Source organism: Dasypus novemcinctus, chromosome 9 (genome assembly GCF_030445035.2).
Source record: "Dasypus novemcinctus isolate mDasNov1 chromosome 9, mDasNov1.1.hap2, whole genome shotgun sequence".
In the NCBI taxonomy this organism is placed as follows: Eukaryota; Metazoa; Chordata; class Mammalia; order Cingulata; family Dasypodidae; genus Dasypus; species Dasypus novemcinctus.
In genome coordinates this window covers 15,091,181-15,103,595 of record NC_080681.1, presented here as the reverse complement: position 1 = coordinate 15,103,595, position 12,415 = coordinate 15,091,181, and the positions used below count along the sequence as shown (strand labels likewise).

The 12,415-nt window shown below is 41.4% G+C and overlaps 2 protein-coding genes across 8 annotated transcripts in view; one reads left to right on the top strand and one right to left on the bottom strand.

Moving 5' to 3' along the window:
- Positions 1 to 3,758, top strand: part of GPSM2 (G protein signaling modulator 2) — a 54,541-nt gene extending 50,783 nt beyond the window's left edge. For all 4 annotated transcript variants that reach the window (XM_004448980.4, XM_058303095.1, XM_004448981.5 and 1 more), the window contains one exon: positions 1,875 to 3,758. In XM_004448980.4, coding sequence (XP_004449037.2) covers positions 1,875 to 2,114 — 240 coding nt within the window. In that variant the 3' untranslated portion in view covers positions 2,115 to 3,758. The remainder of the gene's footprint in view (positions 1 to 1,874) is intronic.
- The window catches only part of CLCC1 (chloride channel CLIC like 1), a 49,127-nt gene continuing 40,449 nt past the window's right edge, over positions 3,738 to 12,415 (bottom strand). For 2 of the 4 annotated variants that reach the window (XM_058303096.1, XM_058303097.1), the window contains 2 exons: positions 8,032 to 8,382; positions 3,738 to 6,000 (listed from right to left, as the gene is read on the bottom strand). In XM_058303096.1, coding sequence (XP_058159079.1) covers positions 5,737 to 6,000; positions 8,032 to 8,382 — 615 coding nt within the window. In that variant the 3' untranslated portion in view covers positions 3,738 to 5,736. The remainder of the gene's footprint in view (positions 6,001 to 8,031; positions 8,383 to 12,415) is intronic. The other 2 variants (XM_058303098.2, XM_058303099.2) reach the window with 2 other exon arrangements.

Genomic DNA, 12,415 nt, shown 5'->3' with positions numbered 1-12,415 from the left:
AAATTCCCCTCAAGAGTAGAGAAGGAAATGGGAAGTTAAAAGCTAAGCTCTGAGCCCTCCAGCATCTAGCTGGATAGAGGAAGATGAGCCAGCAAAGCACCAAGCAGCCAGAGGGTCGGAAGAAAACCCAGAGAGGATGGTTTGGTAGAAGCCAAGTGAAGAAACTCCTGAGCAGGGATAAGCTGTGTCAGATGGTGCTAAGCGGTCAGGTAAGATGATGATTAAGCTACGGAATTTGGCAACGTGGAGAATGGTGAGGACAAAGGATTCAGTAGGTTGAAAAAATGGAAAGAGAAAGGGGAGATAATTTATAGAAAGCATTCAAGTAGTTTTTCTTTTAAAGGCAGAGAACTGGATCATTAGCTGGAGAGGGACATGAGTTAAGAGTAGGTTTTTTCTTATTTGGGGAGATAGTACTGATGGAAATGATCATTTAGAGAAGGCGAACTGGTGAAGCAGGAGAGTATGGGACACAGTTTTTATGTAGGTAAGAAGGAAAGCAGAGTAAAGGCATACAATTTGGAAGTGGGAGCAAGTAGGAATTCTGATTGCTTTTATTTTCTCAGCAAAGTAAGAAGTAGGGTCATTAGACTGGGCTTGTAGTTACTGGAAATTTGAGAAGTAGAAATAGTTGTCTTTGAGAACTGCAAGTAAATTTACCAGGGAAAAGTAATAGGAACCCAGGGAGTGATTTTAATGATGAGCTTTGAGTCACCAAATAATGGACTTTGGGATCTAGCACATAAGGGAAGTAAAGAAATGAGAGCTGAGAAGTGCAAAGCAGTAGTGGTCCCAGTGGATTCAAGATTCTAGCAGCAGAGAACCTGGTCTGGAAAAACAGGAAGTGGTGGTCAGCATGGGATGAAATGATTTGAAAGTGATGTGACATCGTGACTTTAAATGTTGCGATTACTGAGAGTGACACAGGCCACGGAGTGTGTGGTTGAGGGCCACCAGGGGAGCGGGGGTCTGAGGACCTGAAGGCCCAGGTGCTGGATGAGTTGACTGTGAGGAAAAGGTTAAGGCATGTGAGTACTTAGCACAGTGCCTGGCCGTGTGGTGAGCACTCAGATGCCAGCTATCACATCTTGCTCTTACTTTTGAGCCATATTACCAGAAACAAAACTGTAGACTTCTCTAATTCTTTTTTTTTTTAGGAAATACTGGGGATTGAACCCAGGATCTCGTACATGGGAAGCAGGTGCTCGACCACTAAGCTACATCTGCTTCCTCAAAACTGTAGGCTTTTAAGTGACTATTTCAAAACTAAGATGTAAGATTAGAGCTTGACGGAAAAATTGAGTCTGGGCTGTTACCTGCCTAATACAGGAACCAGGTAGTATTTTGGGGTTTGCAGGCTGTATGGTCTATCATTAGTCTGCCATTGGAGAAGGGAAGCAGCCACAAACAGTACTTAAACAAAAGAGTGTTGCTCGGTTCCACTGAAACTATTTACAAAAACAGGCAATGGATTATAATTTGATCCCTTGCCTAAGAGTTTTATAGGGTAGTGCTGCAGGGATTTTTTACATAAAATTTCCTACAGACTTGGTAAATAAGTGTTGAAATGTCATACTTGGACACTGTTGACATTTTCACTAATTCCAGATTATTCCTTTGTAACTAATTAAAATAGTATGACAGTATAATGCACTTGATAAACTCATGAAGCTATATATATATACATAAGACTTGTCATTTTCAAGAAAGAAAAATTGCTGGGTTTCTGGTCTAAATATTAAGTAAATTTCTAAAAGAGGCAAACAAGGAAATGTTTCAAAGCTCTATTTTCTTTTGAATGACAGACATAATGAAATTTGGTGCTTTCCTTACTTGCATATTTGTGTTTTAATCTCTGTCTCTTAATTCTTTAGGGGTCCAGGTTAGATGACCAAAGGTGTGCGCCCCCACCTGCTGCCACGAAGGGCCCAACTGTCCCAGATGAAGACTTCTTCAGCCTTATTTTACGCTCTCAGGCAAAGAGAATGGATGAACAGAGAGTTCTTTTACAAAGAGATCAAAACAGAGACAGTGAATTTGGGCTAAAAGAACTTTTGCAAAGCAATGCCTTGTTGGAATTTAAAAATTCAGAACCACCACCAGCAAACCACTAGTTACTGTGGATTTTTTTTGAAGCAACTACTATGGATTTTTTTAAAAAAACAACCTTATTTCCTTTCAAACATTGCAGGGGAAGTTCAGCTTACTACTTTTTCCTTAAAAGGAGAATTTATAGCACTATAATACAGCTTAATATGTTTTTACAATGATGTAAATATTTTAATTTTTAATAGGATAGTATTAATGAATTAACGTTCCTCTGGACACTCATTGCAGGTTGGAGGGGTCTTTGTAAGGTGCTTCAACAACTTTTGTAATTATTGCTTGGAATTGTGGTTTTTAGCAAGCAATTAAGATTTCTTTACTTTGTACATGAATCCCAGACCAGAATTCTCTTGCTGAGATAATTTTTAAGGATCTTAATAATTGACAATGGCACTTTTTTATAATTAACCATGGATGTGGTAGAGAATCATGCTGTTCAGTAAAAATAATGTACTTGACTAACTTAATGTTAAAACAGTAAAAAAAAAAAATACAGGTTTTTCCAAGATAATTATTTTCAATGTATTTTTAAAGAAATAAACCTCTTTTAGTAAGTTATGGGTTATCTGTTAAATATTTATGATTTTAAATTGTCTCTTCTGTTGTATACTGTTACTAGAACAAACTTTCTTAGGATCTAAATTTTTTTTAAAAGTGAGTATTTCAAGAAACCAGGCTACTTTTTAAATAGAAAGCAGATAAATACTCACAGAAATTAAGTATGAAAAAATGAGGTTATAGGAACTCAGCTGTCATTAGACCTCACTCTCTACACCTGTAAGGTAGTTTACAGGGATACAAAACAAGACATGATAAATTAAGGAAAAGACAGACAACAGGATGCGACACAGGAGGGGCTGGACTAAGTGCCCACACCTGGAACAAGCTGGCCCTCAGCCAAGCCTGGTGTTTCTGATTCTGCAGAGATGGGGTCTGGGCCACTCTTTCTAATAGTCCTTCAGGTGATTCTGATGGGCAAAAAGGATTGAGAACTACTTCTCTAAATGGCCCCCCAAAAAAGGAGAAAAACCTTTTTAAAAAAATTTTTTTCTATTAATTTTTCTCCCCTTCCCCACCCTCCCCCAGTTGTCTGCTCTCTGTGTCCATTCACCATGTGTTCCTCTGTGTCCACCTGTATTCTTGTTGGTGGCACCAGGAATCTGTCTTTTTGTTGCGTCATCTTACTGCCTTAGTTCTCCGTGTGTGTGGTGCCACTCTTGGGCAAGCTGCACTTTTTTCGCGCTGGGCGGCTCTCCTTACGGGGCGCACTCCTTGCGTGCCCTACGTGGCACGGTATTCCATGCCCACAGCAGCACTGCGCGTGGCCAGCTCCGCACAGATCAGGAGGCCCTGGGTCTGAACCCTGGACCTCCCATGCGGTAGGCGGACGCTTCATCCATTGAGCCAAATCTGCTCCCCAGAAAAACCTTTTAATTTACATGATCTGTAATCACATTAAGGCTTATGGGGAAAAAAAATATTTGGTGAGTATCTGCATAAAATGTTCTACATATATAAAAGGTGTGAACATGTGATAGCATGGATAACATCCTTTAAAACCTGAAAACAGTTTTCATGGGCTTTTTCTTATAAAAATATTTCATAAGCAAAGACAATATACCAAACTACAATAAAGTAAAAATAAGTTTTTATTTTGTGTATATGGTGGTTCTTTCATCCTATAAACATTCAGTATTATCTTCAGTTTAAAAGTTGCTTTTAAGAGGTGTCAACCTCCATTCTGACTTTCCTAAAAGCTTGTAAAGAATAAGCTTTAATTTTAATGATAAATACTGGCTAGTCAATAAGCAACCTTTCTCTCTCTCGGAACTGGACTTGATATGTTCAATTTGCTTTATTAAAGTCTTCCCTGAATTGCTCTCCTCATTTAACAGCATGAGCATGTCGCCTTGCTAGCTGTCAAAGTAGATTTCATCCCCAGATCTGTAATGAAAAGATACACGGATGAACTTTTATTTAAGGATTCCTTTTGGACTGATTTAAAGACAGAAATAAGATAAAACTGCAAGCAGCATGAACTCTTAAGCCCATAGTAACCATCTATCACTTGAGGCATTCATTCTCTTCAGAATCAGATCAAGCTTGGAATAGTCCCGTCAGCGTGAACATGCCCAGTTCCCAGGGACCTACTCTCCTTCAACCCTTCTCAAGTTCACAGAACTATTCCAAACTGCAGGCACCCTTTCATTTGTTTGTTACATGCCTCCTGTGCTATAAATTTTAATATAAAATCCTTCTCTGTCTCTTGGAAAAAAATGATTTCTGATATAGTAAAGATGTTTACTCTGTTAACCTGGGATATATTACATGTAAAACTGAATTGTTACAGGTGCCCAAATTATGATTCTTGGAGCCAAAAAGGGGCACAGTCTGCATTTCATGTAAGCAATTGTTTTGAATGTCTTTTTCCTGAAACAGATGCCTGCATGAAAATATTAAGACTTTATTCCTTACTGGCATTGTTTTTAATAAGCAGTTGAACATAACTTCTATGACTATGGTTAAAACAAAAGTTGCTTGGGATATATATGAAATTTGCCTCCCAGCTAGAAACATACATGTGCAAAATTTACAGATTGCTCAAAAAAGATCTAAAAAATGAGGAATACTTTTTAGTCATAAAAACTAATTTAAAATGTTGATTATAGCACCTGTCTTTTCAGTTACATTAAAGTACCTGTTTTCTTAATCATGATATTCTGTGTATACATCTTAAAAAGTTAGAATCTCATATGCCAAGACAATATGGTTTGTATATCATAAATAAGATACAGTCTCAACTGCTGGGAATCTGTGCGGCAAGGAAAAGAGGTTTTATAAAGCCTGTGTACCCCATTTGGAAAGGAGAGAATATAGCTAAACTTAAAATCTCCTGACTGTCTAAAACTGAGGTTACCAATTTAACAAGCTATGCTATCTAACTTCCCTGGCAATTTTCCAGTGAGTGCTGCAAGATTTGACAGATGAAGGTAGAATAAGAAACCTGAAGGTAAGATTCAGAAAACCACATTACCCTGACCAGTGGTGGCCTGCAGACAAATAACTGCCAGAGCTGGAAGCGCAGACTCTGGCTACAGTAAGATACACTGAGGGTGAACCTGACTGCAGTGGGCCTTCCTTAAAAGAAGTCGCATTTTAGTATCTAATCACCTTGGAAGCACTATTTTTAACCCATTGCATAACAGATTATTCTCTGTTAACTAAAGTAGATATTATAGGACTTAAACTAGGTCACAGTTTGGTCAGTTGGTTTCTATGTATGCCTGGAAAGAGTAAAACTTCATTTCAGTGTCCCCTGATTCAAACTGGCTTCCTTAAGTTTCCAGAATCAGTGATCCCTGCTATATATGTTCATCTGAAAATATAAATTCTATGAGACCCTGTTTCCAAATTAAGTTTGTGGGATATATCTTAATTATCAAAGGGAAGATGAAATTAACTGGAAGCCTTTACATACATGCATTTGTTAATTCTAATTTCTAAAAATATTAACACTTAAGTTGGCACCTTTGTAGTAAATAACTGAATACTAGTGGAGAAAAGAAAGTTGTGAAAAGTATACTTCAGAAAACCCACAGAGGACCTCAGTGTCACGGAGCCTGCGCTCCTCTAACCACACGGGCTCCCGACCAGATCCTTCCCGCACGCGCCAGCTGCAGCCCTCGCTGTGCTGCCCTCCTCTGGGCTGCTTGGGGCGTCGGTCCTGCGCGGGGCCTTCTCCACTGCGGGCGATTCTTCCACACTCCCCGAGGTCTCTTGGCCAGAGATGGGCTGAGCCGACTGGCTGCTTTGAGCACTGCTCTCCATGAATGTGCTTTCTTTTGGGATTTCACCCATCTCTTTTGGTTTTGTATCCAAAATAGGTGATTTATGCTATAAAATATAAATTTATATTTTGTTTTAATTATTTAATTTTAATGTGAAGGTTTACTAACCAAATGCTTAGCAAGTTCCTATTGCCCGAGTCTTTCAAATCCTGGCTGAAAGCTGGACTGTAACCATATACTCCTTACGAAGCCTCACTAAGCGGTATCTGCATGGAGTGCCTCAGATGGTGCGGTCTAGCGACCCAGCTGTTAGAAGACTCAAGAAGACGGGTGACCAGTGTAGCTAACTCCGCTTGCCTGCCGAGAATAATTCATTCAACAAATATTTATTGAACATGTAATATTCTAGGTTTGGGGACAAAACAGACACTGGGACTGAAATTCAGGTTGGGGAGAGAATCAGGCAATTAAGAAACTATAATATATAGTAGGTTAAATAATATTAAGGACTAACTATGTAGAAAAACCAGAGACAGAGATAGGAAGCACTGGAAGTGGGCTGCAGGTGTCAGACTGCAGTTTAATTTAGGGTGGCCTCAAAGGTGGCACGTAAAAGTGGACATGGTGGCTGATATGGGTATGGGGAATGGCAGGGAGAGATGAGAGGTGGAGGCGTCTTTGGGACATGGAGCTGCCCTGGATGGTGCTTCAGGGGCAGTCACCGGACATTGTAAATCCTCACAGGGCCCACTGGGTGGAATGGGGGAGAGTATGGGCCATGATGTGGACCATTGACCATGAGGTGCAGAGGTGCCCAGAGATGTACTTGCCGGGTGCAATGGATGTGTCATGATGATAGGAATGAGTGTTGCTGGGGGGGGAGTGGTGCGGTGGGGGTGGTGGGGTTGAAGGGGTCCTCGTATATATTTTTTTAATGTAATATTTTTACAGAATCAATAATAATTTTAAAAAAGGCAATTAAATAAAAAATTTTAAAAAAAAAGGTGGCCCGTGAGTGGAGACGTGTTAGTTACACGGGCCAGCAGCATCCTGGGCAGGGATCAGAGTACAGAGGCCCGAGTTCAAGCAACCGTGAGGAGCCGGGGCTGAGAGGGCGCGCCGCGGCCGCGGCAGAGCAGGAGAGGGCGCCACGGCGGGAGGCGCACATCAAGAGGCCTTGAAATGGGATGAGGAACCACTGCGGGATTTTTGCGATGAGTGACAGGTAACTTTAAAGCTGGAAGGGGCAGCTGAAGTTTTTCTGGGTATGTGTAGATACGTTCATTCTTTAAGGAACTCCACGGGACAGGATTCTTTAATTTCCCAGGTTCTATTGTGTTCGTAACTATTTCTCAAAGGTTTATAATTGCAACTTAAACTTTGCAAATGAAAATACAACTTATTTTCTGAAGGGGAAATGGAAATATTGCTTTAGATGACCGATAAAGGTGAAAAAAAAAATCCTCACCCTTGTGCAGGTGAAAAATATAGCCTAACCAGCCAATGGCATAAAAAATTAGGGAAGGCAAGGTTTTGATCCCTTCCCCAGCCCACTCTTCCATCCAGCTAAGCCTTTAGCACAGGGGTTCTTAACCTTTTTTGCTCCATGGACCCCTCTGCCAGTCAGGTGAAAACCACAGACCTCTTACTGAGTCCACACTGTACTATTATTTAATAAATATTTCACACCTGCACCAACACATCCCCACAAGAATTTTTTTGAATTTCAATCCCAGGTCACAGGCCCCTGTAAGAAGCCCTGCTCTAGAGGTTCTGCGGCAGACTACCCAGGGATTTGGACCTTCAGTGGGGAATTCACTCAGATCCCTTCAAATGTAGAAATTTCAGTCGTACTTAATTGTTGGCTTCCTACGGAATTTCAAATGAATTACCATTTGTTCTAACAAACTACTGTTAAACAGTGTTTCACATAAAAATTAAATCTCACTTTACTTCTGAAGAGACTGGACTGACTTGACCAGAAAATTAGTGGAAGAGAATGCCTACATCATCATCAATACAATTAACAAGGAATGGTAAAAATCTTTTGGAATAAATGTACATAACCAAAAAAGTTCTGTAGGAAGCATTCAGGCCTAGTATGAAAAGACAGCAAAATAAACAGCTGCTGACTTACACTGGGTACCACCTTGGGATGCTCTCGTGCCTCTGCATCTGGTAAATCTGGTAAATCAAATGCCCGGAGCACTTCAGGGCTCTTGTTGCCAGTCTGAAATCTCAAGTCAACATCTCTCTCTCTCAAAACATTTCTTCTACCCTCATCTGCTTTGCCACAAGGCCCTTGCTCACTGGGACCGATTTGGTCCCTATAATATAAATCTGCATCACCTGCTCCACCACGGAGTCTATAATCAATTTCCTTCTGATGTCGTCTATCACCTGAGTGAAGTGCCAGGGCAGGGTCTCTCTCAGGACCACCTAAATGTCTCAGCATACCAACTGATTTTCCAGCACCATAGCAGAAACTCTGTAAGGAAAGGAAATACATTTTCCTGAGTACATAATGGATGACTTACAATGAAATTATAAGGTGTTTTATTCAGAGTGCTAACAAAATTTTGTAATTTAAACTTGTGGCATTTATAGAAATAAACATGTTAATTTCACTGCTTTTTCCCCATTAAAGGCCTCTTTAGATTAATGCAAGGCCAAGATAGGTCTTTTTAAGAAATCAGTCAGTAGTAAGCAGACATTCCAAAGAGCTAAGCACATTCTGATTAAATTATATCACAACAGTGGCAAGTAAGCAGAAGCCTACGAATTTAAATTGGAAGGTTCCAGTTTGCTGATAACTGTTATGTTTATGTTTACAACCATCGTATAAGGGAAAAGATGAAAACTAATTTCACAAGGCATGTCTGTGTTCTCTATTTCTTGGTTTATGTAACAATTATTTTATTTGGATAAGGGCCAAAACTCAACAAAAAAGCTAAAAAAGACTATGGATAAATGATGACTAATATTTCTTAATAAATATCTGCTCCTGGATCCCCAAACTGTTTCTCGGCGCACCCACTCTCCTGCACAACCTTTTCTGGTTCTGGGTTAAACCCAATGCTCTTCCCTTCTCAGGGCTGCAAAAACTTCCTGGTAAACCAGAAACCACTAATCTCTTCTTAAATTTGCTCTTTAAACTTGATGAATTACTTCAAGAGATTAGGTGATTACTTCCTCTTTGAAAAAGGAAGGGGGGATTTTTTTTACTTCAGCCTGAGATTTTGCAGATAGAGAATAGAAAAAATTGAGCAGTCACTCAAGGACTTGAGTGACAATAAGATGTATAAACATACACATCAAGGGTATCCCAGAAGAAGGAGAAGTTTGGAAAAGGGCCAGAAAGAATATTTGAGGAAATAATGGCTGAAAACTTCTCAGCTTTCATGAAAGACAAAAACATACATGCCCAAGAAGCACAAAGTATTCCAAACAGAATAAACCCTAATAGATCAACTAAGAGACACTAATTACAATGTCAGACGCCAAAGAGAATTCTGAAGGCAGCCAGGGAAAAGTGATTTGTTACATACAAAGGATTTTCAATAAGACTAAATGCTGGTCTCTCATTAGAAACCATGGAGGCAAGATGGCAGTGGTATGGTATATTTAAGGTACTGAAAGAGAAAAACTGCTAGCCAAAAATTCTTTATCTAGAAAAACTGTTCTTCAAAAACGAGGGAGAGGTGAACACATTCACAGATAAACAGAAACAGAGTTAGTCAACAAAAGGCCTGCCCTGCAAGAATTACTACAGGATGTTCAAAGGAAAAGACAGGAGAGACTGGCTTGGAGTAGTGTGAACAAGCGAAGCTCCTCAGTCAAGGTCACTAAAAGGGTAAATGCAAAACCCAGCAGTACTGTGTCCTCAATAGCTAACTGTACTCGTTAATTCCTCTAAGAGTCAGGAAAAAGTCATTATTTCCTCATAATAGACATGTAAGATATAAAGAGGTAATAAAGAAAGGAAACAGAGGGATATGGGAGCAGAGAGCATGTATGCCATTTTAAAAAGTCAGTATCTTTTCAAATCAATAGGTTAAAGACTTAGGTTGTATAATACAAACCCAAGATAACCACAGAAAAGTACTTAAAAAATATACAGCAACAAATGAGAAAGGGGTCAGAGAGGTATATTACAAAAGATCAACTATACACAGAAGGAGGATGCAGTAAAGGAGACTTCCGATGTGGGAAGCAGGCGCTCAACCACTTGAGCTGCATCTGCTCCCCCCAACTGACTTTATTTTAATCCCCGCCCCCTTGCAGCTTTTTGCGTGCTGTCTGCTCTCTGTGTCCATTCATTGTACGTTCTTCTGTGTCTGTATTTATTTTATCTCCCCTCACCCCTTATGACTTGCTATGTCCATTGGCTGCAGGCTCTCCTGTGTTCTCGCTTATCTCCCTTCTCTTTGTTGCATCACCTTTCTGAGTCGGCTCTCCGCAGCGTCTGCAGGTCAGGCGGCGCTCCGCAGCGTGCATCGAGCCTGCCTTCACAAGGAGGCCCTGGCACGCAAACCGAGGGCCTCCCAAGTGGTAGACAGGAGCTCATCTGATTGAGCCATAGCCGCTTCCCCAACTAACTTTCTAAAAAAAAAGGTTTTTTTCCCTCCCCCTATTGTTCGCACTCGCTGTCTGTTGTGTGTGTGTTTGTCTTCTTTTTAGGAGGCACTGGAAACTGAACCCGGGACCTCCCATATAGGAGGGAGGTGCCCAGTTGCTCGAGCCACCTCTGCTTCCTGCTTGTTGTATCTCTCATCGTGTCCTCATCACGTTATCTCATTGCATCACCTCATCGACTCAGATGACCACGCAGCCCGCTGTGTCAGCACGCAGCCCGCTGTGTCAGCACGCTGTCTTGCTCATCTTCCTTAGGAAGCACCAGGTACTGAACCCGGAACACCCCACCATGTGGCAGGCGGGCACCCAACTGCTTGAGCTGCATCTGCTTCCTGCTATTGACTTTTTAAAAATAATACTTTGTGGTTTTTTCAGATTTTATTAGATTTATTTTATTTACCTATATCTCCTCACCCCCTCATTGCTTGCACTTGCTGTGTGTGTTCATCTTCTTTGCTTCTTCAGGAGGCACTGGGAACTGAACCCAGGGCCTCCAATGTGGGAGGGAGATGCCTAACCACATAAGCCACCTCTGTTCTCTGCTTTGTTGTGTCTCGTTATGTTTTTCCTCTTGTGTCTCTTGTTGTGTCATCTTGTCGCATCAGCTCACAGTGCCTGCCTGTTGCACCAGCTGGCCATCCTGCTTGTCCTCTGTAGGAGGCCTTGGGAACCCCTGCTCCCGGCTTTGTTGTGTCTCTCAGGTTTTTCTTCTTGTGACATCTTGCTGAGTCTGCCTGCCACGCCTGCCTGCTGTGTAAGCTCGCTGTCTTCTTTAGAAGGCACCAGGAACCGAAGCCTGGACCTCCCATGTGGTAGACGGGAGCCCAACTGCTTGAGCCACAGCCGCTTCCCTCTCCTACTGACATTTGACAAAGCGGCCAAGTCCATTCAATTAGGAAAGAACAGTCTCTTCAATAAAAGGTGCTGGGAGAACTGAATATCCATATGCAAATGAACAGAGGGGGACCCCTATTTCACACCATATACAAAAATTAACTAACAATGGATCAAAGACCTAAACATAAACTGGACTCTAAAACTCTCAGAAGAAATCATAAGAAAGCATTTCTAGGATCTTCTGACTAAAGCAATGGTTTCTTAGACTTTATACCAAAAGCACACACAACGAAAGAAAAAAATAGATAAACGGGACCTCATCAACATTAAAAACTTGTGCAAGGGACTTCATCACAAAGGTGAAAAGACAACCTACTCAATGGAAGAAAATACTTAGAAGTATTTCTTGTGAAGAAATCCTGTAACTCAACAACTAAAAGTCAAACAACCCAGTTAGAAAACGGGCAAAAACTCAGACATTTCTCCAAAGAAGATACAAAACAGAAAAAATGTATATGAAAAGATGCTCAGTGTTAGCCATTATGGGGAAACGGACTTTGGCCCAGTGGTTAGGGCGTCCGTCTACCACATGGGAGGTCCGTGGTTCAAGCCCCGGGCCTCCTTGACCCGTGTGGAGCTGGCCCATGGGCAGTGCTGATGCGCGCAAGGAGTGCCCTGCCACGCAGGGGGGAGCCCCACGCGCAAGGAGTGCGCCCGTGAGGAGAGCCGCCCAGTGGGAAAGAAAGAGCAGCCTGCCCAGGAATGGCGCCACCCACACTTCCCGTGCCGCTGAGGACAACAGAAGCGGACAAAGAAACAAGACGCAGCAAATAGACACAGAGAACAGACAACTGGGGGAGGGGGGGAATTAAATAAATAAATCTTAAAAAAAAAATGTTAGTCATTATGTAAATGCAAATCAAATCTACTTGACCATTTCACACCTACCAGTATGTCTACTATTTCAAATAACGGCAAGTAAGATGTCGGAGAGAATGTGGAGGAATAGGAACACTTGCTCACAGTGGAGGAATGTAAAATCATGCAGC